This window comes from Salvelinus namaycush, chromosome 35 (genome assembly GCF_016432855.1).
Source record: "Salvelinus namaycush isolate Seneca chromosome 35, SaNama_1.0, whole genome shotgun sequence".
NCBI classification, from domain to species: domain Eukaryota; kingdom Metazoa; phylum Chordata; class Actinopteri; order Salmoniformes; family Salmonidae; genus Salvelinus; species Salvelinus namaycush.
The window spans coordinates 26,439,618-26,467,393 of NC_052341.1; the positions used below are offsets into that span (position 1 = coordinate 26,439,618).

Genomic DNA, 27,776 nt, shown 5'->3' on the forward strand with positions numbered 1-27,776 from the left:
AAATAAATAAAGGGAAAAGGAAGGTAGTTTCTCCCGATAGAAATGGGAGAGCAGCGTTAGCCGTTACAACGGTCAGTCAGGTGACCTCCAGCTGAACACTTGTGAAGGTCACTCAATCCAGGACCAGGAGTCACCACTAAAGTTATCAATATCTTCATTATTATCATTATTAGTATGAACATTCCATAAGGTCTTAATAACATACAGGTTTCATATATCGTTTTTCTGTACATGACTTTAGTTATTATTAGAGTTCAGTCTATACGTAGCTATGTAGGCACGTATGCACTAGTTCTGGGGTTCCCTTGGAAACAACATATCCAGGTGTGCTGTGCTGTCATCAGACAGGAAATGCCCATAAAGAAAAAGGAATAAGCCGTGGCTTATCGGTAACCCCCCCCCCCCCTGTGGATCTTTCAGTCACCTAAAGGTTCCAGAGCCCCTCTGATTGGGGCAGATAAAGCAGGGAGATCATAGGCTAAACCAGGCTAGCTAATCTACTCCCTCCTTTATAGACCCAAAGAGGGGAAGGCTAGCAGGATAATGTTCAGAGTCAGACTATATTAGGAGGCTAACAGGCTAGCAGGTCGCAAGCTAGCTAGCTAGAAGTGTATTTACGTGAGTTTGTTGTTTTGGGTTTCAGAGTAATTCCTGCTGAGGGGGACTAAGAATGACTGCATAGACTGAATAGTTGAAGAAGGGCGGAGGGTGCGAGATGGGGGTAGAGGGAGGTTAGTAGACCACTGAGGGACGGACGTGGGGAGAGGTGTGTGTTTGGGGTTGGGGGGGGTCCTAGACCAACCCCCTATCATGGCAATGGGTAAGGTGCAGGGCAGCTTTGGAAGATGCCTGTAGCGGTGTGGAGAGTTAGGACCCCGGGTGTCTGCCCTGGGAGCTGCCTTTAGCGGTGTCGAGGGTAAGGACCTGCAAATAGCTGTCCTGGGAGGTGCTTGTAGCGGTGTGGAGAGTTAGGACCCCGGATGTCTGCCCTGGGAGCTGCCTTTAGCGGTGTCGAGGGTAAGGACCTGCAAATAGCTGTCCTGGGAGGTGCCTGTAGCGGTGTGGAGAGTTAGGACCCCGGATGTCTGCCCTGGGAGCTGACTTTAGCGGTGTCGAGGGTAAGGACCTGCAAATAGCTGTCCTGGGAGGTGCCTTTGGCGGTGTCGAGGGTAAGGACCTGCAAATAGCTGTCCTGGGAGGTGCCTTTGGCGGTGTCGAGGGTAAGGACCTGCAAATAGCTGTCCTGGGAGGTGCCTTTAGCGGTGTCGAGGGTAAGGACCTGCAAATAGCTGTCCTGGGAGGTGCCTTTAGCGGTGTCGAGGGTAAGGACCTGCAAATAGCTGTCCTGGGAGCTGCCTTTAGCGGTGTCGAGGGTAAGGACCTGCAAATAGCTGTCCTGGGAGGTGCCTTTAGCGGTGTCGAGGGTAAGGACCTGCAAATAGCTGTCCTGGGAGGTGCCTTTAGCAGTGTCGAGGGTAAGGACCTGCAAATAGCTGTCCTGGGAGGTGCCTTTAGTGGTGTGGAGTATTAGGACTCAAAAGAGCTGCTCTGGGAGGTCCCTGTAGCTGTGTGGAGGGTAAGGACCCCATAGAGCTGCCCTGGGAGGTGCCTGTAGAACTGTGGAGGGTTAGGACCCTAGAAGGCTGCCCTGGGACGTGCCCGTAGCGGTGTGGAGGGTAAGGACCCTAGAGGTCCAATGTGGGATGTGCTTATAGCGGTGTTGCGTGTTAGGACCCCGGAGAGCTGCCCTACGAGTTTCCTGTAGCGGTGTGGAGAGTAAGGACCCCAGCGAGCTGCCCTCGGAGGTGCCTGTTGCGTAGATGCATAAGGAGGCACGTCAGTGGTCTGAAGACCACTGTCTTAAGTGGTCTGAAGTCAGCTTCACCCCCGTCAGACACCAGAAACTCCCCGCGCCATTGGGCATCTCCTGCAGGGGGAGGGACAACACAGTGACGGACAGGCCCCAGAGGTGAAGGGTAAGGGGTCATGAAAGGACTGGGTGATGATAATTATGATAATGATTATGAAGACGAAGATCGTGAAGTTGAAGATGACGATGACTAAGATGAAGATGGTGATGATGAAGATACATATTATGATGAAGATGGTGATGACGAAGATGATGATGGTGTAACAATACAGGGTCTCAGAGGAGATTAGGTAAGTAAGCAGAGGCACTGACATCTGTCTGCTTCACCTTCAGAAGGAGAGAGAGAGATGGGGGATAGAGAGAGAGAGAGAGAGAGAGAGAACAGCAGTGTGATGGTATTGCAGATGAGAATTGGAGGTGAAAACAGCGATGCAGCTCTACAACATGACCACTGGGGTGCAGCAGTGCGTGTGTGTCAGTGGAGGCTGCTGAGGGGAGGACGGCTCATAATAATGGCTGGAACGGGGGAGCAAATGGAAACCATGTGTTTGATGTATTTGATACCATTCCACTAATTCCGCTCCAGCCATTACCACGAGCCCGTCCTCCCCAATTAAGGTGCCACCAACCTCCGGTGGTGCTTGCGTATGATAAACTCACAAAGCTGCGTGCAGCGGCGAGACGGTGGCGACGCGGGTTGATGACTGTGCCGCTCAGACTGCGGACCATTGTGCTGCTGCTGTCAGTCTGGTACACACTCCCCTCCATGTTGGTGTTGGGAGTGAAGGAGCGGGCTGGCCCTCTTACCCCACACTGCAGCCTCCCGGCCGGGCTGCCACCTGGTCGCACGCAGGAGAAAAGAGGTCAGGGACTATATACACACATAGCTTCATACACACACTAGACACACAGCTACTGTACATACACACACTTTAAACATAAACACACATACACACAACTACAATATCTACAGTACGTACCTCTACTTCCTGCCTGGAGACTGGCCCGGTACAGGAAGTCCAGCTCTGATAACTCTGCCTCCTCAGGGTCACAGGGTTCATGCTGTGCAGGTGCAGGCTGGGAGTTGTATTTTCTGTGGGAGAGGTGTGCCTTAATGGGGAGGCAGCGATCTGGAGGTGTGTCATATGGCGTAACCACGGCATCTGGGCGGTCCAAGCTCCAGGAGGACCAATGACTTGTGATGGTGTTGAAGGTGGAAACTTGATTGGGCCAATCAGAAGAGGCGGTGGGCGGGGAGGGGTGGGGCTGACTGCGGGATGAGGGGGGGGTGGGCAGAGGGTCAGACTGTTTGTGTGGGGGCTCAGGGTCTGTATACATGTGTGGGGAGTCAGTGTTTGAATGTGGGGGTGGGGGTCGTGTGTGTTGGGGGTCAGAGGGTGAATGTGTGTGTGAGGGGGTCGTGTGTGTGTCGGATATATCCCAGAGTCTGAGAGGTAAAGAGGGAAGAGAGATGGCCAGGTGTCTGCCTAGAGGTCTCACACACACACCCCCAACCTGTAACAACTCCTCCAGCCTCACCCCCTGTCTTTCCTCACCCCTCCTCAACCGCTCCCCCTCCTCAACTTTCCTCAGTCCCTGTCCCCCCACCTCACTCATCCCCACATCCTCCTCCCTCCTGACCCGTTCTCTCCCCTCTCCCCCGCTAAAAAGGCTGTCTCTCCCCTCCTCAACCTGTGCTGCGGAGTTGTCGGTGGGAGGGGGTTGGAGGGATGAGTGGAGAGGGGTGAGGATGGGGGAGGGTCTGTAGGAGAGAGAGGGCTGGCCAGGGCCCAGGGCTGCATCCTGGTAGGCTGGCCGGACCTCTTCCCCCTCCTGATTGGGCGTCAGCAGTACTTGGAGCGGGCCAGGCTGTTCACTGATTGGGCGACAGGAGAGAAAGGGCGGGTCAGAGATGCTCAGCAGCCATTCACAATCAGAGTAAATAAAGGATGAAACAAAAACACTCTTCAAATGGAATGTGTTGAAACAAACGCATCTTATGTCAGGCTCATGACTGTAATGTAGGATTCATAAAGCTATAAGGCACTTAATCATCAAGACACCAGTCAGCAAGCACACACACAAAATCCACCACCACCCACATTAACTCTCTACATCTCCGCTGGCTCAGTAATTACCCAGCAGCCTTTGCAGCAGTCACCCATTAATCACAGCTCAACGTTGATCAATAGAAGAGGAGAGGGAAAAATTATAATAAGGGAATAAAGAATAAATGAGAGAGCAGTTAAGAACAAGAAAGAGGAGGAGAGGAAGAGGGGAAAAAATAACCAGATATAGGAGGGGAGGAAGAGAGGACTGAATAATGAGAGGAAAGCACTAGTCTCCTCTCCTCATCTTCCCCTACTGACTACATATACAGTATACCTCCCATCCAACACAGCACCAGCCCCTCACGAACAGACAGACAGGCAGAAAGGCAGACAGACCTACAGCCCACTCCTAGACAGGTCTGGACCAGATATCTCACCATCAACACAACAAGTACCAGTACAAACCAGTAAAGACCAACATTGACCAACACAGACAAATACAGACCAGTACAGACCAATTATCTCAGAGCAGAAACACTTTCCACTGCACTACACACAGAGGAGTTAGGGGTGATTTTTGGACAGGCAGAGCTGGGACACACACAGAAGGGTCCTGGGGTGGGTTTTGGGGACACACAGGGGACAGTTATGGTACCTGCGATGCCCCTGTGGACGGGCGCTTCTTGTCTCCTGCTCCATATCCTGATCCTGTGTGATTGGTTCCCAAGTGCTCCTCATGCACGCAGCTACAGCCAATCCACTATGAGCATTAGCCTCATGCAAGGGGCTGAGCACAGCTGAGAATGTTAACGAGAGAGCAGGAGGACAGAGAGAGAGAGAGAGATGGTAAGAGCGAGAGATGGAGAGAGATAGAACAGAGAGAGAGAGAGAGAGATGGAAAGAGTGAGAGATGAAAAGAGAGAGAGAAGAGAGAGTTGGAAATGGAAATGAGAAAGAGAGTTGGAAATAAATAAAGAGAAGGGAAAGAGGGATGGAGGAAAGAGAGGCAGAAAAAAGAGAAGCAGAGTAGAGGAGTGGTTATGAGGGGGCCAGCATGCAAACAGCTCCTTTATGCGTGTGTGTGTGTGCCCGTGTGTGTGCGTGCATGTCGGTTAGTCAATGACAGAGAGATGAGGGTTTTCAAGAGAGAGAGAGAGCAGAGCTGGGGTCGTGAGATCAGGGGAAGACACTAGGCCTTCAGAACAGATCTAGTATCAGCTCGTGCAGCGTTTAACCCTAGTGAACGTGCCCACTGCTGTCTGTGTTGTTAGTGGGTTAGGAGAAGATGCAGAGAGACACAGCAGGAGAGCAACCATCAAATCTGGCGTACGTTCAGAGACGACAAGCAGGTTCCCAATGAGTCGCATCAATGTTGACTTGTACTGTGCAAGAAGTGCAGTGCGGTTCCTCTCCTGTTGTTAGCTGTGATGTGTTACATGGAACCAGGCAGATTGAGGTTGTTAGTATTAGCTTAAAGCACTGACGTCATTATGCAACGCTAAAACCATTGAATCGCATTAGAAATAATGCCACCGATTTACCCGAAGGTTATGTGTGTGTGTGTGTGTGTGTGTGTGTGTGTGTGTGTGTGTGTGTGTTGAAGAAGGTGAACGACAGACAACCAGACACACAGGGACACACGCCCCTACTAATTCAACGGACCAATTAAAACCACCCAGTGATGGTGTGTCAGTGCTGGGCCAAAACAAAAGCCTGCACCCACCAGGGAGTCGAGAACACTCGTCTATACGCTGTTATAGCATCACACACACACACACACACACACACACACACGCGCGCGCGCGCGCGCACGCACACAGACAGTAGGTAACCATAAACACACCCAAAATGAGCCACTACACAAAAGTATCTTCTCTCGTGTCCTGACAAGACAAAAGGACGGGACGGACAGACAGCCACCAAAGGAGGAAGGTGTAAGGAACAGACAGTCGCGGTGACGTACGCCCCTCCCTGCCCTCACCCTGGTGTTGCAGCTGGTCTAAGTCCATGTATTTGGAGGGTCTGGGGTTGAATCCCACCGCAGCTTCTCTCTCCGCCTCTTTCCTCCTCTGCTGCTCCTGCTGCCTCGCTCTCCTCACTACCTCCTCCTGAAGCTCATCCAGCTCGCTACGGCCAGCGCCTGCACACACACACACACATACACACCGCATGCAAGTGCACACACGTACACACAAGCACACGCACGGGGAGGTGGGAGAAACAAACTTTAGAACCTGAATACTGTACAAACACACACACGCTACCCATTTGACACCGTTACATATCACACGCACATATATACACACACACCCAGGTTGCTGTTGCTGCCCCAGCTAGGTGCTGGCAGCTCCTGCAGGATGGCACTGGTGCTCTTGGACTTGGGCACCGAGCGCCACGACGGACCAGACATCAACACACGCTTCTGACCTACCTCCCTGAGAGAGAGGGAGGGGGAAAGAGAGAGAGAGAAACTCTGTGAGACTGCAAAAAGGACAAAACGTATTGCGCTGCCATGGTGTGTGTGTGTGTGTGTGTGTGTGTGTGTGTGTGTGTGTGTGTGTGTGTGTGTGTGTGTGTGTGTGTGTGTGTGTGTGTGTGTGTGTGTGTGTGTGTGTGTGTGTGTGTGTACGTACCTGTCAGGGCTGCTGCTGTTCCTCTCGCTGCTCTCGTAACCACTCTCCATCCTCTGGATCAGACAGGGCTGAAGCTCCACCCCTCTCAACGGGGGAGGAGGAGGGGGGCAGCCCGTACCATTGCCTAGCAACCCTGGCATCCCTGCCACACCGGCCACCCCCCCAGTGTGTCCCCCCAAGCCCGCTACACCCCAGGCCACCTCTCCTGCCCCCTGCAGATCAGGCGTGTTAGTTGGACAGTGTTGATGGAGCTTTGGAGGTAGACGGGGCCCGGGCAGGGTGCTGTAGCCCAGCGGAGAGCCTCTCTGGCGGGTGAAGATGCTGTCGATGTTCAGGGCCTCCCTCCGTGGCCTCCAGGCTGGCCGGTAACATCGACCACCAGAAGAACTGGAGAGTCAAACATTTAGAAGGTAACACTGTAAAAGGTTAACTTACTGTAACAAGCTAGGAGAACAAACTTTACAGCAACACTTGTTATATAAGCCTTCTACTGTGTAACATTCACATGGACTTGGACTATATGGAAGTACAGTGCATTCGGAAAGTATTCAGACCTCTTGACTTTTTCCACATTTTGTTACGTTACAACCTTATTCTAAAATTGATTAAATTGTTTTTTCCCCTCATTAATCTAGACACAGTACCCAATAATGACAAAGCAAAAAACTTTTAAAAACATTTTTGCAAATATGTTAAAAATCTAAACTGAACACATTTACATAAGTATTCAGACCCTTTACTCAGTACTTTGTTGAAGTAAGTTCAATCTTGGTTTCCTCAGACCAGAGAATCTTGTTGCTCATGGTCTGAGGGTCTTTAGATGCCTTTTGGCAAACTCCAAGCGGGCTCTCATGTGCCTTTTACTGAGGAGTGGCTTCCGTCTGGCCACTCTACCATAAAGGCCTGATTGGTGGAGTGCTGCAGAGATGGTTGTCCTTCTGGAAGGTTCTCCTATCTCCACAGAGGAATTCTCAATCTGTCTGAGTGACCATCAGGTTCTTGGTCACTTCCCTGACCAAGGCCCTACTTCCCCGATTGCTCAGTTTTTCGCTTTGTCATTATATGGAGTATTGTGTGTAGATTGCTGAGAATTTGTATTTATTTAATCCATTTTAGAATAAGGCTGTAACGTAACAAAATGTGGAAGAATTCAAGGGTTCTGAATACATTCCAAAGGCACTGTATATGTCAGTATAAATGTGTGTTTCTGTTCAGCAGCACCCACCTAGACTTGGACTCGCTGCTAGTGCTCTCATCCTCCCAGTGAGGCCCCACGGCCCCTGCCTCAGAACCCAGCACAGACCCCCCTATACCCGAGGAAGAGGAAGAGGACATGGGACGGGAGGAAGAGGAGGAGGAGACGGGATAGGAACAGGTAGAGGAGGGGGGATGGGAGGAAGAGGAGGAGGAGGAGAAAGGGTGGGAGGAAGAGCATGACGACATGGGACGACGAGAGGAGAGGAGGAACCCAGCTGTCTCTTTATAGTCCCCCTGCTGCAGGGTAGGGGAGGGGGGGCGTGGGGGAGCCTCTGTTACTGAGTCTGACAGAGATAGAGAGAGGGATGGAGAGAGGGATGGGGAGAAAGACAGAAATAGAGAGAGAGAGGGTGGTTAGATTGTTTTTGTGTTTACCGTTCTCCAACTCTGATCCTGGAGGATTATAGAGTGTGCAGGCTTTTGTTTTAGCCCAGCACTAACACACCTGATCCAATTGATCAACTAATCATTAGCTGAATCAGATATGTTACTGAAGTGGTATTGTAACATTATGTAATTCACCTGTTGCGTCTGCGCTGTGTAGGGGCGTGCCGTTGTCATGTTTACCGACCACTGTGGTCTGCGATTCGTTGGACAGGTGGCTGCCTGTTGACTGGTGGAGAGGGCGATTTCGAGATGCTCGGTGGCTGGAGCTGTCTGAAGAATCTGTACGGGTATCACTGGATATGGAGGGCTCCCGCCCTGAAAGAGAAAGAAAGAAACAGAGAAAGAGAGAGGGAGGAAAGGAGAGAGAGAGAGACAGACGGACAGACAGAACATGAGAAGAGAGAGAGAGGTTTGGTTAAGGGTACGTGCCAAGCTTAAGGAGTTTTGGGGTGAGGGCCAGGGTTTAGAGGTCAGGGGTTAAAGGTTACCAGAGTCCTCGCTGTCATAGCCAGCCTTGCTGCAGTGCAGCAGGTCCAGCTGGGGGTTAGAGAAGGAGGGGTTGTCCTGCGATACCACCGGCGTCCCCCGGGGGTCAGCATAGAGCAGCAGTAGAGGCTGGTAGTGACCCTTTATACACCGCGCCACCACGTCCTTCCACTTAGGACCGATCTATCGAGATAACACACACAAACACACACTACTAACCAACATATCTAATGTTGTGCCCTTGAGCAAGGCACTTAGCCCCAGAAAATAGCTCACCATTCAGGGAAGATGAATTTCCGTTCTAACAATAAAGTATCTATTCCTTATATTCATTAATGATATCCTTTATACAGCTACATTCTCGATAAAAACACATGTCAACTATCTAACTAACTAATTCACTCAATCACTGACTCACCTCTTTGACGTGGGCGTCGTCAAAGTACATCCACTTGCGTATCTTAGTCTGGAAGAAGAATGTGGAGTAGTGTTTACCATAGTAACACACCATACCAACCAGGTACAGCTCAGCCTGACGAGCCCGCTCCTCTGTCACACGGTAGAACAACTAGGGGAGAGGGAGAGAGGGAGAGAGAGAGAGAGAGAGAGAGAGAGAGAGAGAGAGAGAGAGAGAGAGAGAGAGAGAGAGAGAGAGAGAGAGAGAGAGAGAGAGAGAGAGAGAGAGAGAGAGAGAGAGAGAGAGAGAGAGAGAGAGAGAGAGAGAGAGAGAGAGAGAGAGAGAGAGAGAGAGAGAGAGAGAGAGGTGAGAGAGGTGAGAAATCAGATGTACTAGAGGATAAGAGAAGAGCAGGTATGAGGTATGTTGTCTGGGCAATCGAAAGAAATCAAGACCACTGAGCTAAAGCCTCTGCTAAGGTTAATCATTGTGTGTGTGTGTGTGTGTGTGTGTGTGTGTGTGTGTGTGTGTGTGTGTGTGTGTGTGTGTGTGTGTGTGTGTGTGTGTGTGTGTGTGTGTGTGTGTGTGTGTGTGTGTGTGTGTGTGTGTGTGTGTGTGTGTGTGTGTGTGCGTGTCTGCGTGTCTTACATCCCCCAGGCGTAGACAGGTGCCCAGGCTGTGAATGACGTCCTCAGCCAGGTCAGAGTGGTCTGAGTCCCAGACCAGGCCGATGGACACTATCTCTGGAGAGTTCATCAGCACACGGCGGATACGCAACACCTCCCCACAGTTACTCTACAGGGTTGGAAGTGAGGCAGAGGAAAGCATAAAATAATGCCATTATTAAAAGAGAAGAAGAATGGTTTGAAGTGATTATTAAGGAATCTGAGGAATCTTATTTGGAATCTGGGAGAGAGAGGGATAGTTTGCTGAGTAGTGTTTGTCCAGTAGCCTTCTGTTCTGTTGAGTTCAGAACCATGTGTTCTAGACTCTTCCTCTGACTCACGACCCACCACAGAGCTGGCAGAACACAAACACACACAGAAACGAACACACAAACGCACACACCAGGGCTGGCAAAGCCGGCTCGAAAACAGCCTGAGAACACCCTGGCAACCAGAGAGAGTGCCAGAACACACACACAAAGACAAACACACACACACACACACACACACTCCATTCGTGGGTAGCGGGTTGGACCGGGCTGGCACCGGTACTGACAGGAAGGGATTATGCCAGGACGACCTGGTCCTGAGAAAGGGACACACACACTCTCATAGCAATACACACAACTCATCTGAAAAAAACACACTCAACAGGGCACACGCTCCGAATGGGTTCCGGGAGAAGAGCATGGGGCCATGGGATAAACACGGGACATAGCATGGGGCCAAAGCTATCACAGGCAGTATTGTACAAGCATAGAGGGAAGGGATCCTCTCAGCCTCGCAATAACAAGATAATGGCGATGTGACTAGCAGGGAGACTGGGGACTGGAGGGCTGGGGGGTTGTAGAAGGGGCCAGCCGCCAGGCTCTGCCCAGAGAAGAGGCCCTTTGTGTGGGTACTCTGGCAGAGAGGGGCAGGGTGTGTGGAGCAGCACTGGATCTATTCACCGCCTCACACCAACAGCTCTTTACCATGCGGCAGCAGCACAAAGCTCACACACACACACACACACACCGGCACGCAAACCAGTACAAAGAGCTGTCAATGTGTGTTCATCAATGCGTGAGTTTGTTTGTATGTGTGTGTGTGTGTGTGTGTGTGTGTGTACACTCACTGGGCAGTTGCGTAGGTCTCCCATGTTGCTGGCGTTGCGGAGCAGCTCTCCAAACATGTCAGGGGTGGGCTTCTCTCTACACTCTAACATCCTCACCGCCTGGTTACTGCAGCAAGGACACACACACACATGTGTCCTCAAGAACACACACTGGACTAAACCATACACACACACACACACGTGTCCTCAAGAACCCACACTGGACTAAACTATACACACACACACACACGTGTCCTCAAGAACACACACTGGACTAAACCACACACACACACACACACACACGTGTCCTCAAGAACACACACTGGACTAAACCATACACACACACGTGTCCTCAAGAACACACACTGGACTAAACCACACACACACACACACACACACAGACACACACACACACACACACACACACACACACACACGTGTCCTCAAGAACCCACACTGGACTAAACTATACACACACACACACACACGTGTCCTCAAGAACACACACTGGACTAAACCATACACACACACACGTGTCCTCAAGAACACACACTGGACTAAACTATACACACACACACACACACACACACACGTGTCCTCAAGAACCCACACTGGACTAAACTATACACACACACACACACACGTGTCCTCAAGAACACACACTGGACTAAACTATACACACACACGTGTCCTCAAGAACACACACTGGACTAAACCATACACACACACGTGTCCTCAAGAACACACACTGGACTAAACTATACACACACACGTGTCCTCAAGAACACACACTGGACTAAACCATACACACACACGTGTCCTCAAGAACACACACTGGACTAAACCACACACACACACACACGTGTCCTCAAGAACCCACACTGGACTAAACTATACACACACACACACACACACGTGTCCTCAAGAACACACACTGGACTAAACTATACACACACACGTGTCCTCAAGAACACACACTGGACTAAACCATACACACACACGTGTCCTCAAGAACACACACTGGACTAAACTATACACACACACACACACGTGTCCTCAAGAACCCACACTGGACTAAACTATACACACACACACACACACGTGTCCTCAAGAACACACACTGGACTAAACTATACACACACATACAGGTAACTGTCAAAATAAAGGAAACACCAACATAAAGTGTCTTAACAAGTTGTTGGGCCCCACGAGCCACCAGAACAGCTTGACTGCACTTTGGCATAGATTCTAGTGTCTGGAACTCTGTCGGAGGGATGCGACACCATTTTGTTCCAGGAGAAATGTTGTTAATGGTGGTGGAAAACGCCGTCTCAGGCGCTGCTGCAGAATCTCCCAGAACTGTTCAATTGGGTGGAGATCTGGTGACTGACATCCCCTATGCCCCTTTTAGACCCCTCTTTCAAAGTCACTGAGATCTCTGTGGAGGGACCTGCATTCAGCATACTTTGCAACCCTTATGTACTGAAGTGTTTCCATTATTTTGTCAGTTACCTGTATATCATCATGAACAGGACACAGTGTACAATACAGTGTACACACACATCCTCAAGAAAAAAACACTGTACTATACAAACACTGTACACACACACACACACACACACTGTACACACAGATATGTCTGTTCTCACCAGAGGGACGTGGTAGAGATATAGTGAACCATCTGAATGAAGGGGAGGGGGTCCGACGTGGCTCCACAAATATTACACACACACTGAAAAAAAAAAATATATATATATATATATTATAAAGACATACAGAGACATTCTGTTCTCTTATCCACAACGGGCCGGCATGAGTGCAGGCCTTTGCTTCAGTCAAAGCAGGAACACAACTGATGTGCATCCCCAGTCCTCAGGGGCCTGAGTGTTTTGATTAATTTATGTCACTTTGTGTAAATAGAATATCCCTATGAACGTGTTAGGGTTTAGTATATGTATGTCCCACCTGTTCGAACAGCGTCATGGCAAACTTCTGGTGTGGTATACAGTGTTTGGCTGTACAGATGTCCTCCCTGGTCTCGGCGCTGATGTGGAAATGGATACGCATCAGTAGGTTCTCCTGAAACACAAAAAAACACACACACACACACAGAGTTACACAGATTGTGTGTGTATTTTATAAGACCCGCTGGATGTTCTGACTGAACACATTTACTACCAATCGATCAAGTAGTACCTCCCTGACACACACGTACGCGGGCGCAAACATACACACACACACACACACGCACACACGCAAACTGTGGAGGCGAGGAGAGGATCTAACGCCGCTGTGTAGGAGAGGGACACTGAAAAATAGCACCTATCCCTTTAGCTCTGTCTCTGTCCTCCCCTCGCCTTCTCTCGCTCTCTCCCTCCTCCGTCCCTCTCCCGGGTTTCTCCCCTCCTCCTCCCGCTCTCTTCCTCTTCTCCCCTCCTCTGTCCGTTGACTGGTCACTCCAACTCTTATTAGCTTAAAAGCAATTATCTGTATCGATGTTTACACACTGGGATAAACACACACGACTCCTGTGTAATCCTATAGAGAGGGACAGAGTTAGCTAAATGGCTAATGCTAGCAGAGCTGGGCTGCGAGTCTTAATAGAGGCAGAAGGACACAAAATAGACAGGCGTTAGATGGACCACCCTCCTGCAGGAATTTGTTCCAGCCCTGCTCAAACGCATCTTACTTTGCGAATCAAGTAGAATTAGATGGTGTTAGAGCAGGGCTGGAGTGATAGCACGCACACGCAGAAGCTCCCCATGAGGAGGGTTGGCGTGTGTGTGGGTGCGCGTGTGTGCGTGTGCGTGTTAGGCTTACGAAGCATTCTGCTGCGTCGTCCATGATCCCCAGCTGGAAACGCTGTTCGTCCTGGAAGGTCTTGGCCAGCGCACTCCGCAACACGTCCGACGGTAACACACGCTCACTGCTGAACTGGAACTGGGCAAAGATACTCTACACACACACACACGCACACACACACACACATACACTAAAACTGAACAAATTGCAGCTTTAACAGAGTAGAACGTACCATAATACAACTCCGTCCAAGTGGTTGCGTCTTGGTCGGACATCTACCACGGTGTGAGGACAGAGGAGGAGTATTACAACAGTTCTACAACTATTACCTCTTCCCTCATTGTTTCACTATAGACAAACTGGGACGCCCCTTTAAGGCTAGAGAGGTGTGTGTGTGTGTGTGTGTGTGTGTGTGTGTGTGTGTGTGTGTGTGTGTGTGTGTGTGTGTGTGTGTGTGTGTGTGTGTGTGTGTGTGTGTGTGTGTGTGTGTGTGTGTGTGTGTGTGTGTCACGGTGGCTCTGCTGACTGCAGCAATGCGCCAAGGAGAGTAGAGGGGGACTATACCCTACAGAGAGGGAGGGAGGGAAGGAAAGAGAAAGAGAAAGGAAAGAGGGGAGATATAAAGAGGGGGAGGAGGGAGGTGTGTGTGTGATTGAGCTGAGGGGAAAATTCCTAAGCATCACTCTACTACAGCAAGAGAGGAAAGGAGAAATCGACACCACTACCATATTCATCTCTCCCTCCCCCGGTCTCTCCCCCGCTATGTTCATCTCTCTGGCTGAACTTAGACAGGCAGCCCAACTCTGATTTTTTTCCACTAATTTGTTTTTTTGACCAACCAGATCTGAAAAAGAGCGAAATGTGAAAAGGTCTGATGTAATTGGTCAAAAGACCAATTAGTGGAAAAATGATCAGAATTGGGCTCTCTCTCCTACTCACTCCCACTCTCTCAACCGGTGCGGAAGGAGGGCCAAGGGGTGGTGAACATTGTGTTGCAAGTTAGACATTGTGTCGCAAGTGTCTAATCAGCAGACAGAATCTGTTCAACTCACAGCAGTTATCTTTACTATAGCCTCACATGTACACCAACCATACTTCTTCACCTACGAGCTTGTGTGTGTGTGTGTAGCACCCTAGCGTGGGTTCTGCTGTCTCAGCTCTTTCAGTCAGCCAATTAATTACAGAGGCTCAGGAGACACTAACAAATGCACCACTACACACACACACCCTACACGACACACACTTCTACACACACATAGTACACACCAACAACACTACATTATACTATGCACACACCAACACTGCTACAAAACACAATGTACTCAGACTGACACACATCCCTACACACCCTAATACATTTCCCTACACACACCATCATTAGAACGCATTGCCATACACACCATACGAAATACACACTGTTATGTGTACTGATACCCAGCATCAGTAATACACCCACAGTATACTGTAGAACACACACACTCGTACGTGCTGCATGCTACATAAGAGCTAAGTGACTAAACACACAATAGATATAACAGGTAAATACGACAAATCAAATCAAATGTTATTTGTGACATGCTTCAAAAACAACAGGTGTAGACTAACAGTGAAATGCTTACGGGCCCTTCCCAACAATGCAGAAAGAAAAAAATATATATTAATAATAACACAAGGAATAAATACACAATGAGTAATGGTAACTTGGCTATATACACGGGGTACCAGTACCGAGTCAATATGCAGGTGTTCAAGGTAATTGAGGTAGATATGTACATATACAGTACCAGTCAAAATTTTGGACACACCTACTAATTTCTTTATTTTTACTATTTTTACTATCTATATTGTAGAATAACAGTGAAGACATCAAAACTATGAAATAACACATATGGAATCATGTAGTAACCAAAAAAGATTTAAACAAATCAAAATATATTTTATATTTCAGATTCTTCAAAGTAGCCACCCTTTGCCTTGATGACAGCTTTGCTCACTCTTGGCATTCTCTCAACCAGCTTCATGATGAATGCTTTTCCAACAGTCTTGAAGGAGTTCCCACATATGCTGAGCTGCTTATGTTGGCTGCTTTTCCTTCACTCTGTGGTCCAACTCATCCCAAACCATCTCAATTGGGTTGAGGTCAGGTGATTGTGGAGGCCAGGTCATCTGATGCAGCACTCCATCACTCCCCTTTTTGGTCAATTAGCCTTTACACAGCCTGGAGGTGTGTTTTGGGTCGTTGTCCTGTTGAAAAACAAATGATAGTCCCACTAAGTGCCAACCAGATGGGATGGAATATCGCAGCAGAATGCTGTGGTAGCCATGCTGGTTAAGTGTGCCTTGAATTATAAATAAATCACAGACAGTGTCACCAGCAAAGCACCCCCACAACATCACACCTCCTCCTCCATGCCTCACGGTAGGAACCACACATGCAAAGTCCATCCGTTCACCTACTCTGCATCTCACAAACACACGGCAGTTGGAACCAAAAATATCAAATTTGGAGTCATCAGACCAAAGGACAGATTTCCACCGGTCTAATGTCCATTGCTCTTTCTTGGCCCAAGCAAGTCTCTTCTTCTTATTGGTGTCCCTTAGTAGTGGTTTCTTTGCAGCAATTCAACCATGAAGGCCTGATTCACACAGTCTCCTCTGAACAGTTGATGTTGAGATGTGTCTGTTACTTGAACTCTGTGAAGCATTTATTTGGGCTGCAATTTATGAGGCTGGTAACTCTAATGAACCTCTCCTCTGCAACAGAGGTAACTCTAGGTCTTCCTTTCCTGTGGCGGTCCTCATGAGAGCCAGTTTCATCATAGCGCTTGATGGTTTTTGCGACTGCACTTGAAGAAACTCTCAAAGTTCTTGAAGTTTTCCGCATTGACTGACCGTCTTAAAGTAATGATGGACTGTCATTTCTCTTGGCTTATTTGATCTGTTCTTGCCATAATATGGACTTGGTCTTTTACCAAATAGGGCTATCTTCTGTATAAAACCCCTACCTTGTCACAACACAACTGATTGGTTCAAACAAATTAAGAAGGAAAGAAATTCCACAAACTAACTTTTAACAAGGCACACCTGTTAATTGAAATGCATTCCAGGTGACAACTTCATGAAGCTGGTTGTTTATGTAATAGTTTATGTGTCGGGGGGCTAGGGTCAGTCTGTTATATCTGGAATATTTTCTCCTGTCTTATCCGGTGTCCTGTGTGAATTTAAGTATGCTCCCTCTAATTCTCTCTCTTTCTCTTTTCTCTTGATGGACCTGGGCCCAAGGACCATGCCTCAGGACTACCTGGCCTGATGACTCCTTGCTGTCCCCAGTCCACCTGGTCGTGCTGCTGCTCCAGTTTCAACTGTTCTGCCTACGGCTATGGAACCCTGACCTGTTCACCGGACGTGCTACCTGTCATAGACCTGCTGTTTTCGACTCTCTCTCTCTACCGCACCTGCTGTCTCTAACTCTGAATGATCGGCTATGAAAAGCCAACTTACATTTACTCCTGAGGTGCTGACCTGTTGCACCCTCTATAACCACTGTGATTATTATTATTTGACCCTGCTGGTCATCTATGAACGTTTGAACATCTTGGCCATGTGCTGTTATAATCTCCACCCGGCACAGCCAGAAGACGACTGGCCACCCCTCTGAGCCTGGTTCCTCTCTAGGTTTCTTCCTAGGTTCCTGCCTTTCTAGGTAGTTTTTCCTAGCCACCGTGCTTCTACATCTACATTGCTTGCTGTTTCGGGTTTTAGGCTGGGTTTCTGTATAGCACTTTGTGACATCGGCTGATGTAAAAAAGGACTTTATAAATCAATTTGATTGATTTGATTGATTGAGAGAATGCCAAGAGTGTGCAAAGCTTTCATCAAGGCAAAGAGTGGCTACTTTGAAGAATCTCAAATATAAAATACTTTTTGGTTACTACATGATTCCATATGTGTTATTTCATAGTTTCGATGTCTTCACTATTATTCTACAATGTAGAAAATAGTGAAAAGAAAGAAAAACTCTTCTATGAGAAGCTGTGTCCAAACTTTTGACTGGTACTCTACGTAGGTAGGGATAAAGTGACTAGGCAACAGGATAGATAATAAACAGTAACAGCAGCGTATGTGATGAGTCAGAAGAGTTAGTTTGTTTCCAGGTTCTTTGGCTTAGTGATGAGCTCGGAGGGCACTATGGTGTTGAACGCTGAGCTGTAGTTGATGAACAGCATACAGCATTCTCACGTAGGTGTTCCTTTTGTCCAGATGGGAAAGGGCAGTGCGGAGTGCAATAGAGATTGCGTCATCTGTGGATCTGTTGGGGCGGTATGCGAATTGGAGTGGGTCCAGGGTGTCTGGGATGATGGTGGTGATGTGAGCCATGACCAGCCTTTCAAAGCATTTCATGGCTACAGATGTGAGTGCTACGGGGAAACAGTCATTTAGACTTGGCTTTTTTGGGCACAGGGACTATGGTGGTCTGCTTGAAACATGTCGATATTACAGGCTGGGTCAGGGAGAAGTTGAAAATGTCAGTTAAGACACTTGCCAGCTGGTCAGCGCATGCTCTGAGCTACATACAGTACCAGCTACGGTCATCAAAATGTTAAAAAGTGTTTAAATCAATTATAATCAGGTATTGAATGAATTATAGCACATGAAAACAATTCTTGACACGGATAAATAATGAATGGATTTCAGGTATTTTGGTGGGAATTCAGGTATTATTGAAAAATGATTGTAAAATGTCCCCGTTTTTTTCTTAGAATGCACTCATATATACATTTTCTAACGGAATCAGGTATTTCTTTTATTTATTTATTTTAAATAGAAATATATGTATTAGATTAACTTAAAGGGGTGGACCAGGGCTGCAATAGAACAAGGTCCTCTGTCTAGGCCTACCAGCACTCACCTGTCTAGACTGCCTCATGAATTACTGTTGTTGTCACGTTGTGTTGTAATAATTCAACAACTTTGTCAATAGCAGGATACCCTCAGACTAGAAATCAACACGCTTGGCTCTAGATTACACCTATCTATACATACTCTACATTGTTTGCGAGATCAGACATAATATCACCATAATCCGAGTGATCCTTTTTGGAAGTTGCTTTCATTTAACCGCGTCTGATTTGTAAACACTTCAACTATGTCAAAGGATTACTTTTTTCCATTCCACCAAAAATAAACACACATCAAAATAAAGTTTATTGCAATGTAAGTGTCGAGACGATGTGTTAAATCACAGACGAGGCTTCAGCGTTCTTATAGATGCAACGGAAAGACAATGTATTCCATTGAGCCCATTTCAGCCAATATCGGGGTGTGTCTGACAGGTCATTACAGACATTTCCGCGGTTGTAACGTTAACGGGGAAAAACGACAGGCAAAAGCAAGAGTGTGAAAGAGACGCAGGAGTTAAATGAAAGCCATCAATGCAGCGAGATTTAAGTGACTGACAAGAGGAAGTTGCACCCCTCAAACACAGGAAATAGACGGCTGTAAAAGACAGATCCTCAGGTGGGCGGGGCATGCGCCCGCGCCCGTTGCTAGGTGCATAGAGAATTCACACAGCTGCACCTACCTTGAGGGCACAGAAGATGCAAGAGTCTTCCATACACTTGTGAGTGGTCAGCTGGCGGAAACTTCTACGGAAGATATCCAGATGCCACAGAACCTAAGGCGAAAACATACGCATTATATATTTACATTTTTATATATTGGATATATTTACATTTTGAAGAGGAGGCATGTAACCTAGAGGTCAGACCAGCAAACAAAGGGTTGACGGTTCGAATCCCAGGTGGTAAACATTTGGTGGGATGCGAGTCGGGTATTGTGACAGCAAAAAAATTATCATAAAAAGTATTCAAATTAAGACATTCAACCGTATTCAAAGTGTGTGTGAAAGGGGGGAGAGGAAGGTGACAGTGCATGCCCTCCTCCTCCATCCCTCCTTAGTTTATTTATTTATGATTAATCAGCTCCCAGCTGTGAAACATCACTACAGCGGACAGAGAGAGGACATACTCTACCTCCATCCCTCCCTCTCTCTATCCTCTCTCCTCTCTCTCCTCCCTCCCTCTCTCACCCACTGTCTATTTCTCTCTGTCTCTCTCTCTCTCTCTTTCTGTCTCTATCTTTCTCTTCCTTTCTTTCTTTATTTCTGTCCCTGTATCTCTCTCTCTCTCTCTCTCTCTCTCACACCATCTCATCACTGAATCATTGCTCCCCAGGGACTCAGAGAGTGAGATATCACTGAGAATGACAGTCTAGGACAGCTACGCTACCGTTCAAAAGTTTGGGGTCACTTAGAAATGTCCTTGTTTTTGAAAGAAAATCACATTTTCTGTCCATTAAAATAACATAAAATTGATCAGAAATACAGTGTAGACATTGTTAATGTTGTAAATGACTATTGTAGCAAACTTTTGAAAGTAGTGTATACACTGACCAGGTGAATCCAGGTGAAAGCTATGATCCCTTATTGATGTCAGTCAGTGTAGATGAAAGGGAGGAGACAGGTTAAAGAAGGATTTTTAAGTCTTGAGACATGGATTGCGTATGTGTGCCATTCAGAGGGTGAATGGACAAGACAAAAGATTTCAGTGCTTTTAAACAGGGTATGGTAGGAGGTGCCAGACGCACCGATTTGAGTGTGTCAAAACTGCAACGCCGCTGGGTTTTTCACACTCAACAGTTTCCGTGTGCATCAAGAATGGTCCACCACTCAGAGGACATCCAGCCAACTTGACACAACCGTGGGGAGCATTGGAGTCAACATGGGCCAGCATCCCTGTGGAACACTTTCAACACCTTGCAGTCCCATGCCCCGATAAATGAAGAATGTTCTGTACACTCAGTGTATGTTTGTATGTGTGTGTGTGTGTACCTGCAGGGCGCTGTTTAAAAAGCAGCTGTTCTGTCCAGGTTCATTACTCAGGCCTTTACTCGGGGCGAAGGAGGCCATAGTCCGCGGGGTCGTGATCAGGCCCTGTAGCCCTCCACCGGGACTTCCGCTGCCACCGCCCGACGCAAAGTAGTTCCTCTTCCACGACATCACTTCCTGCTGGGCGCTTCCATCACCACAGAAACACAGGGAGGGGGTGGGGGCGTGAGATGGAACAACGTGTTCTAAGTTACTCCCATTAGAGAGGGAGCGGGATTGAGAGAGAAATAAAGAGAAGAGATCAAAAGATGGGGAGAGAGAGCTACGGTCTCTTTAAGTCTTGACTGGCAGGTGTCCACTGTCCTTTACTTCCACAGTCTTTAACTGTTCTGCTGATATTCTGTGTCCAGGTTCTTCTATTCCTCAGTGTCCCTGGCTCTTCTTTTCGCTGCCTGCAAGAAATAAACCACACAACACAATCACCACAGGGTCAGCTAGATCTCTAATAAAACACACGTTCACAGTGTACAGGCCTACTACATCGTAGCAACATTTTACCTCCGCAAAACCGCACCGAAGTCTCCAATGTATACCACAATACTCACAATATTGTAGCCTGCAAACTGTCCTGAAAGTTAGAAAATAACACTGAGTGTAGTACTGTACTGTACTGTAGACAGATTTGTGTCAGACTACTGTTGTGATGAGCTGTCTGCTATGTCATTATTAGGACAGTTTTATCTGGGCCTTATTTTGGAGCAGTATTACTCACCGTGCGTGAATGTCAGTGCACATGCCTGAATGGTTGTGTGTGTACAGTCACTGTCTGTGTCTGTGCATTGTCGCTGCCACTTTGTGTGTGTGTGTTTTACTATCCTTGTGACCAGAAGTCCTCATAAGGATAGTAAAACAAGGACAATTCGGACAAGTGGGGACATTTTGCCGGTCCCCACAAGGAAAAAAGGCTATTTTCATCTCAGGGGTTAGTTTTAGGGTTAGGGTTACAACTAGGGTTAGGGGTTAGGTTTAGGGCTAGGTTTAGGGTTAGGGTTAGGTGTTAAGGTTAAGGATAGGGTTAGGTTAAGGGTTAGGGTGAGAGTTAGGTTTAGAGTTACGGGTTAGGGAAAACAGGATTTTGAAAGGAAATCCATTGTTTGTACCCCACAAGGATAGTAAAACAAGTGTGTGTGTGTGTGTGTGTGTTGCGTAACAGACTGGTCAGTAGTGGAGCCGCAGTGCACTCCCCCCCCCCCCCCCCCCCCGTTGCCGTGCTGCCATAGCGACCCCTTGGCGACGGTCCAGAGGGCACAGCGATGCTGCGGTTTACGGGTGGTGTGTGTGTGTGTGTGTGTGTGTGTGTGTGTGTGTGTGTGTGTGTGTGTGTGTGTGTGTGTGTGTGTGTGTGTGTGTGTGTGTGTGTGTGTAAGATGGCGTGGGCTGTTTCTATAGCGATGGCTCCAGCAGGACACAGGGCATTAAAAGAGATACAGTGTGTACCCTCCGGACAGTCACTCTGCTGTGCTTAGTGTACGGTTAATAACACTACATCATCTACAGGACATTAACACCTAAACAGTGTTTGTCTATGTTGATTGGAGCAAGGAGCATATCACTCTCTCCTACTGTAATTATACTGTATTATTTGGGGTGAAAATGAGAGAGGAACACAGGTGGGGGGGGGTCAAAACAGGGAAATGTACAGAGAAGCAGAGGGAGGGGGGAGAGAGAAATCCTCTCTTACATAACCCCTCTCCCCTGGTGACCATGAGAAGCACGGCCTGCTGTAAACAACCCTCCAATCAACAGCTTGCTCACCACGTCCTGATCCCACAGCACTGGACAGCCTAAAACACACAAGCATGCAGAGAGAGAGAGAGAGAGAGAGAGAGAGAGAGAGAGAGAGAGAGAGAGAGAGAGAGAGAGAGAGAGAGAGAGAGAGAGAGAGAGAGAGAGAGAGAGAGAGAGAGAGAGAGAGAGAGAGAGAGAGAGAGAGAGAGAGAGAGAGAGAGAGAGAGAGAGAGAGAGAGAGAGAGAGAGAGAGAGAGAGAGAGAGAGAGAGAGAGAGACAAACTAGAGATGGATTTATACTGGATTTGTGTGATGTTCATGTTCCCATTGACATTTTACTCAAAAGAACAACAACATCCAGTATTGAACTGATGTGATCTTGTGTGTGTGCGTATGTCTGTCTGTGTGTGTGTGTGTTCATTTTCTCGGCTAGTTACCATGGAAATAGGCCAAGCTGCAGGCACGTGGGGGAAAAGCCGAACCATGTGCTTCGGCACACTAGTCTGCACTGGTCCAACACACACACACACACACACACACACACACACACACACACACACACACACACACACACACACACACACACACACACACACACACACACACACACACACACACACACACACACACACACACACACGGCCAGAGCCTGAACCTGGTGGTGATGGTGGTGATGTGTATTGATGGTTGAGAGTTCCTGGCAGCCAGGGTGAGTCAGAGTATTACTAATATTCAATCAAACTCTAAGACCCTGTGGTCCAGCACCATGAACACGTAATGCCCTACTCTACACCACCCATATTGGTCACTACACCATAGATGTGCTCCAGTTCTCACCCTATCCCTCTTTTTCCCCTCCTTCTCACCGTAGTAGTTGATAGAGGCTGGTGACACCACAGGCCAGCACAGTGAAAGACAATCTACTGTCCACACACACAATGGCCTCCCTTACAGCTGGCTGCACCCCACACACACAACCACCCCCAACAACAAAAACAACAACAAAGATGACAACAACAACAACAACAACCGATGGTCACTCAGGCGGGTCACTAGAGTAACAAATAACATGAATTAGCTACTGAGAGTTGCATTGTATTGTCAAGTCTTAAAGCCTGTCTCTATTTTTATCCCCCTTTCCTGCCCTCCCTCTCTCTCTGGCTCTCCTCCCACACTGCTTTCAGGCCGGGATCCAATCCAATCAGCGCTAGATCCTTGTTACAGCTCCCTTGACATTTAAAGATGATTTCTGATTGAGCCGACATATGAAGTGTTCAGCGCGAATGCGGTCTCCGCGAACGCGGAACATTGCCTTTAAAAGGTGCATAGTCAAGTACTAAATATATCAGGAGATAAAAATGCACAGCCTGATCCACGTCTAAATGTCTTACTGTTTGTTTACCTTTTCTAACATGACCATTATCTTACTTTCTGAGTTTCTCTCAACAAGAATCCATTCAGGCAAAATGTGTCTACTTCATTTAACCCCTAACTCTCTGAATCACAGCAATGCGGGGAACTGTGTTAAGCAAGGTCTACAGCACCTAGGAGGAGTTGTTTTGGAGTTAAATGCCTTGCTCAAGGGCAGAACAGCAGCTCGGGGATTCAAACTAGCAACCTTTTGTTTACTGACCAAACAGTCTTAACCATGAGGCTACCTGTCGCCAGAAGAGGGAACGTTCCAGAAAGAATTTGCATGCTTGATTGAACGCCTTTTCACTATGCAGGTGGGTCTATGAGGTAGTGCAGGGGGTCCGTGGCCGGATCTCAAAATATTACCAAATATATTCAGTACCAGTCAAAAGTTTGGACACACCAACTCATTCAAGGGTTTTTCTTTATTTGACTATTTTCTACATTGTAGGATAATAGTGAAGACATCAAAACTATGAAATAACACATATGGAATCATGTAGTAACCAAAAAAGTGTTAAACAAATCAAAATTTGAGATTCTTCAAAGTAGCCACCCTTTGCCTTGATGACAGCTTTGCACACTCTTGGCATTCTCTCAACCAGCTTCATAAGGTAGTCACCTGGAATGCAATTCAATTAACAGGTATGCCCTGTTTAAAGTTAATTTACGTAATTTCATTCCTTCTTAATGCGTTTGAGCCAATCAGTTGTGTTGTGACAAAGTAAGGGTGGACAAAAGGAAAACCTCTTGGCAAATAGTACCCGCAAAACACCAGTCCCAACGTCAACAGTGAAGAGGCGACTCCGGAATGCTGGCCTTCGAGGCAGAGTTGCAAAGAAAAAGCCATATCTCAGACTGGCCAATAAAAATAAAAGATTAAGATGGGCAAAATAACATAGATACTGGACAGAGGAACACTGGCCAGCATCCCAGAGTTGCCTCTTCACTATTGACGTTGAGACTGGTGTTTTGCGGATACTATTTAATGAAGCTGCCAGTTGAGGACTTGTGAGGTGTCTGTTTCTCAAACTAGACACTCTAATGTACTTGTCCTCTTGCTCAGTTGTGCACCGGGGCCTCCCACTCGTCTTTCTAGGGAATAGTACACAGCGTTGTACGAGATCTTCAGTTTCTTGGCAATTTCTGGCATGGAATAGCTTTAATTTCTCAGAACAAGAATAGACTGACGAGTTTCAGAAGAAAGTTATTTGTTTCTGGCCATGTTGAGCCTGTGTAATCAAACCCACAAATGCTGATGCTCCAGATACTCAACTAGTCTAGAGAAGGCCAGTTTTATTGCTTCTTTAATCAGAACAACAGTTTTCAGCTGTGCTAACATAATTGCAAAAGGATTTTCTAATGATCAATTAGCCTTTTAAAATTATAAACTTGGATTAGCTAACACAACATGCCATTGGAACACAGGAGTGATGGTTGCTGATAATGGGCCTCTGTACGCCTATGTAGATATTCCATAAAAAATCTGCCGTTTCCAGCTACAATAGTCATTCACAACATTAACAATGTCTACACTGTATTTCTGATCAATTTTATGTTATTTTAATGGAAAAAAGGGTATTTTCTTTCAAACATAAGGACATTTCTAAGTGACCCCAAACTTTTGAACGGTAGTGTATATATACATATTTGAAAATATGTATATATATGAATATTAATAATATTAATAACAACAGATTAAAAGACTTTTGGCCAAGGGATCCGTGGAATAAGTGTATAGTGTGTAATACAATACAATACAATTTATATTAAATATCTACAGTACAATTACAATTCTTACATCTACAATTCTTAACCCTGGGCAACATGGGCCTGGGAGGCTTACAGGGATATTGGTATCCACAGTACTACATCAATTATCAATTTATAAACTCAATACTATTCCCCAAAATGTATTTGACATAAATGTACTGTAATTTAAGCTTTAAAACTGCAAAGTGTTCTCTCTGCCTTATGGTAAAATGTGCAGATTTGCAGGATATTATACTATATGGCCAAAAGTATGTGGGCACCTGCTCTTCAAACATCTCATTCCAAAATTATGGGTATTAATATGGAGTTGGTCCCCCATTTGCTGCTATAACAGCCTCCACTCTTCTGGGAAGGCTTTCCACTAGATGTTGGAAAATTACTGCGGGGACTTGCTTCCATTCAACCACAAGAGCATTAGTGAGGTCGGGCACTGATGTTGGGTGATTAGGCCTGGCTCGCAGTCGGCGTTCCAATTCATCCCAAAGATGTTCGATAGGGTTGAGGTCAGGGCTCTGTGCAGGCCAGTCAAGTTCTTCCACACCGATCTCGATCAACCATTTCTGTATGGACCTCGCTTTGTGCAATTGTCATGCTGAAAAAGAAAAGGGCCGTCCCCAAATTGTTGCCACAAATTTGGAAGCACAGAATTGTCTAGAATGCCATTGCATGCTGTAGCGTTAAGATTTCCCTTCATTGGAACTAAGGGGCCTAGCCGGAACCATGAAAAACAGCCCCAGAGCATTATTCCTCCTCCACCAAACTTTACAGGCAGGTAGTGTTCTCCTGGCATCTGCCAAACACAGATTCATCTGTCGGACTGCCAGATGGTGAAGCGTGATTCATCACGCGTTTCCACTGCCCCAGAGTCCAATGGCGGCAAGCTTTACACCACTCCGACGCTTGACATAGTGCATGGTGATCTTAGGCTTGTGTGCGGCTGCTCGGCCATGGAAACCCATTTCATAAAGCTCCTGACAAACAGTTATTGTGCTGACGTTGCTTCCAGAGGCAGTTTGGAACTCGGTAGTGAGTGCTGCAACCGAGGACAGACAATTTTTTCGCGTTACGCACTTCAGCACTCAACGGTCCCATTCTGTGAGCTTGTGTGGCCTACCACTTCGCGGCTGAGCCTTTGTTTCTCCTAGACGTTTCCACTTTACAATAACAGTACTTACAATTGACCAGGGCAGCTCTAGCAGGGCAGAAATTTGAAAAACGGACTTGTTGGAAAGGCAGCATCCTATGACGGTGCCACGTTGAAAGTCACTGACCTCTTCAGTACGGGCCATTCTACTGCCAATGTTTGTCTATGGAGATTGAATAGCTGTGTGCTTGATTTCATACAAATCCACTCATTTGAAGCTGTGTTCACATACCTTTGTATATATAGTGTATCTTTAAAGTTTCAACAACAAAAATTCTCTCTGCCCCAAGAAAAAATGTATAGAATTGCAGGAAATTGGCTTGAAAACTGCTACATTTTCTCTCCAAATGCCAAGATGCGGGCCTTTTAAATGTTCTTTCTCCGGGCCCGAAACTTGAGGCACGTTCCTCTGCCCAGGCATTGCTGTTACCTGCCAGACCTTACAACACCTGGATAGGTATTTTAAGTATCAGCTAACCACATCATGTGTTACAGCGATATGTCAGTCGATGACACAGTCGATGACGTGGCATGCAACCATTGGTTTACGCACACAACGTCTAAGCAGGGGGACGTGACCACGGTTTGTCCAGCCACGCACTGCTGACGTCGTAGTAAAAATCCTAGTAGGCTATTTATTTTGCACTTGAGTTGTGTTCTGATTATGAGGGGGTTCCTGATGAATTTGCTATCACAAAAGGAGTCCCCCACCCCAAGAAGTTTGAGAATCCCTGGTCTAGCCCACAGGCCAGTGTTTGCTTTTGGTGAATCTACTTTATTGGTTTTCAAGATTTTGGCATTTTGCTCTTTGGAGCCCTACAAGAAAAGGAAACAACTAAAGTTGGATTTCCAATGGCCTGGCTCCTAGGTCTCTTTTTTAAACTCCAATCCGCTGAAATACTTCATTCTCTCTCTCATTCTGACCTCTGTGCTCCCTTCTCATCCATTCCTTCATCCATCTTTGTCTCTCGCTCTCTCCCTTTCCTTAAGTCTCCCTATCTCAAGTCTCTCCGCACTGACACACACACGCATGCGCCGTAGCTGGGTTATAGCTTCAAATAGCACTGGTTGACAACGGGGAGAACCCAGAGTTCATTCTCCCCACTCTCGCTCTTTCTCTCTCACTGT

The 27,776-nt window shown here is 47.2% G+C and overlaps 1 protein-coding gene across 1 annotated transcript; it reads right to left on the reverse strand.

Annotated features, from left to right (window-relative positions):
- Nucleotides 1–1,748: 1,748 nt before the first annotated feature.
- On the reverse strand, nucleotides 1,749–20,701 carry LOC120029666 (inactive ubiquitin carboxyl-terminal hydrolase 54-like). Its single transcript, XM_038974945.1, has 18 exons — nucleotides 20,534–20,701; nucleotides 19,226–19,318; nucleotides 13,663–13,797; nucleotides 12,808–12,921; nucleotides 12,492–12,574; nucleotides 10,864–10,969; nucleotides 9,730–9,876; nucleotides 9,103–9,252; nucleotides 8,687–8,867; nucleotides 8,334–8,513; nucleotides 7,780–8,095; nucleotides 6,555–6,941; nucleotides 6,232–6,356; nucleotides 5,869–6,061; nucleotides 3,427–3,746; nucleotides 2,851–3,198; nucleotides 2,500–2,709; nucleotides 1,749–1,927 (listed from the first exon to the last, which is right to left on the reverse strand). Exons 1-18 carry the CDS (start codon nucleotides 20,699–20,701, stop codon nucleotides 1,749–1,751), a joined length of 3,435 nt encoding a protein of 1,144 aa, XP_038830873.1.
- Between the last annotated feature and the right edge of the window lie 7,075 nt (nucleotides 20,702–27,776).

What these genes read in the sequence shown, in the direction of transcription:
- LOC120029666 (XM_038974945.1), bottom strand. Translation starts at nt 20,701, where the DNA reads ATGTCGTGGAAGAGGAACTACTTTGCGTCGGGCGGTGGCAGCGGAAGT. An exon ending in CCATGACGCTGTTCGAACAG is followed by an intron (nt 12,575 to 12,807) that starts GTGGGACATACA and finishes TTTTTTTTTCAG; the next exon opens with TGTGTGTGTAATATTTGTGG. An exon ending in GGGGGAGCGGTTGAGGAGGG is followed by an intron (nt 3,199 to 3,426) that starts GTGAGGAAAGAC and finishes ACATGTATACAG; the next exon opens with ACCCTGAGCCCCCACACAAA.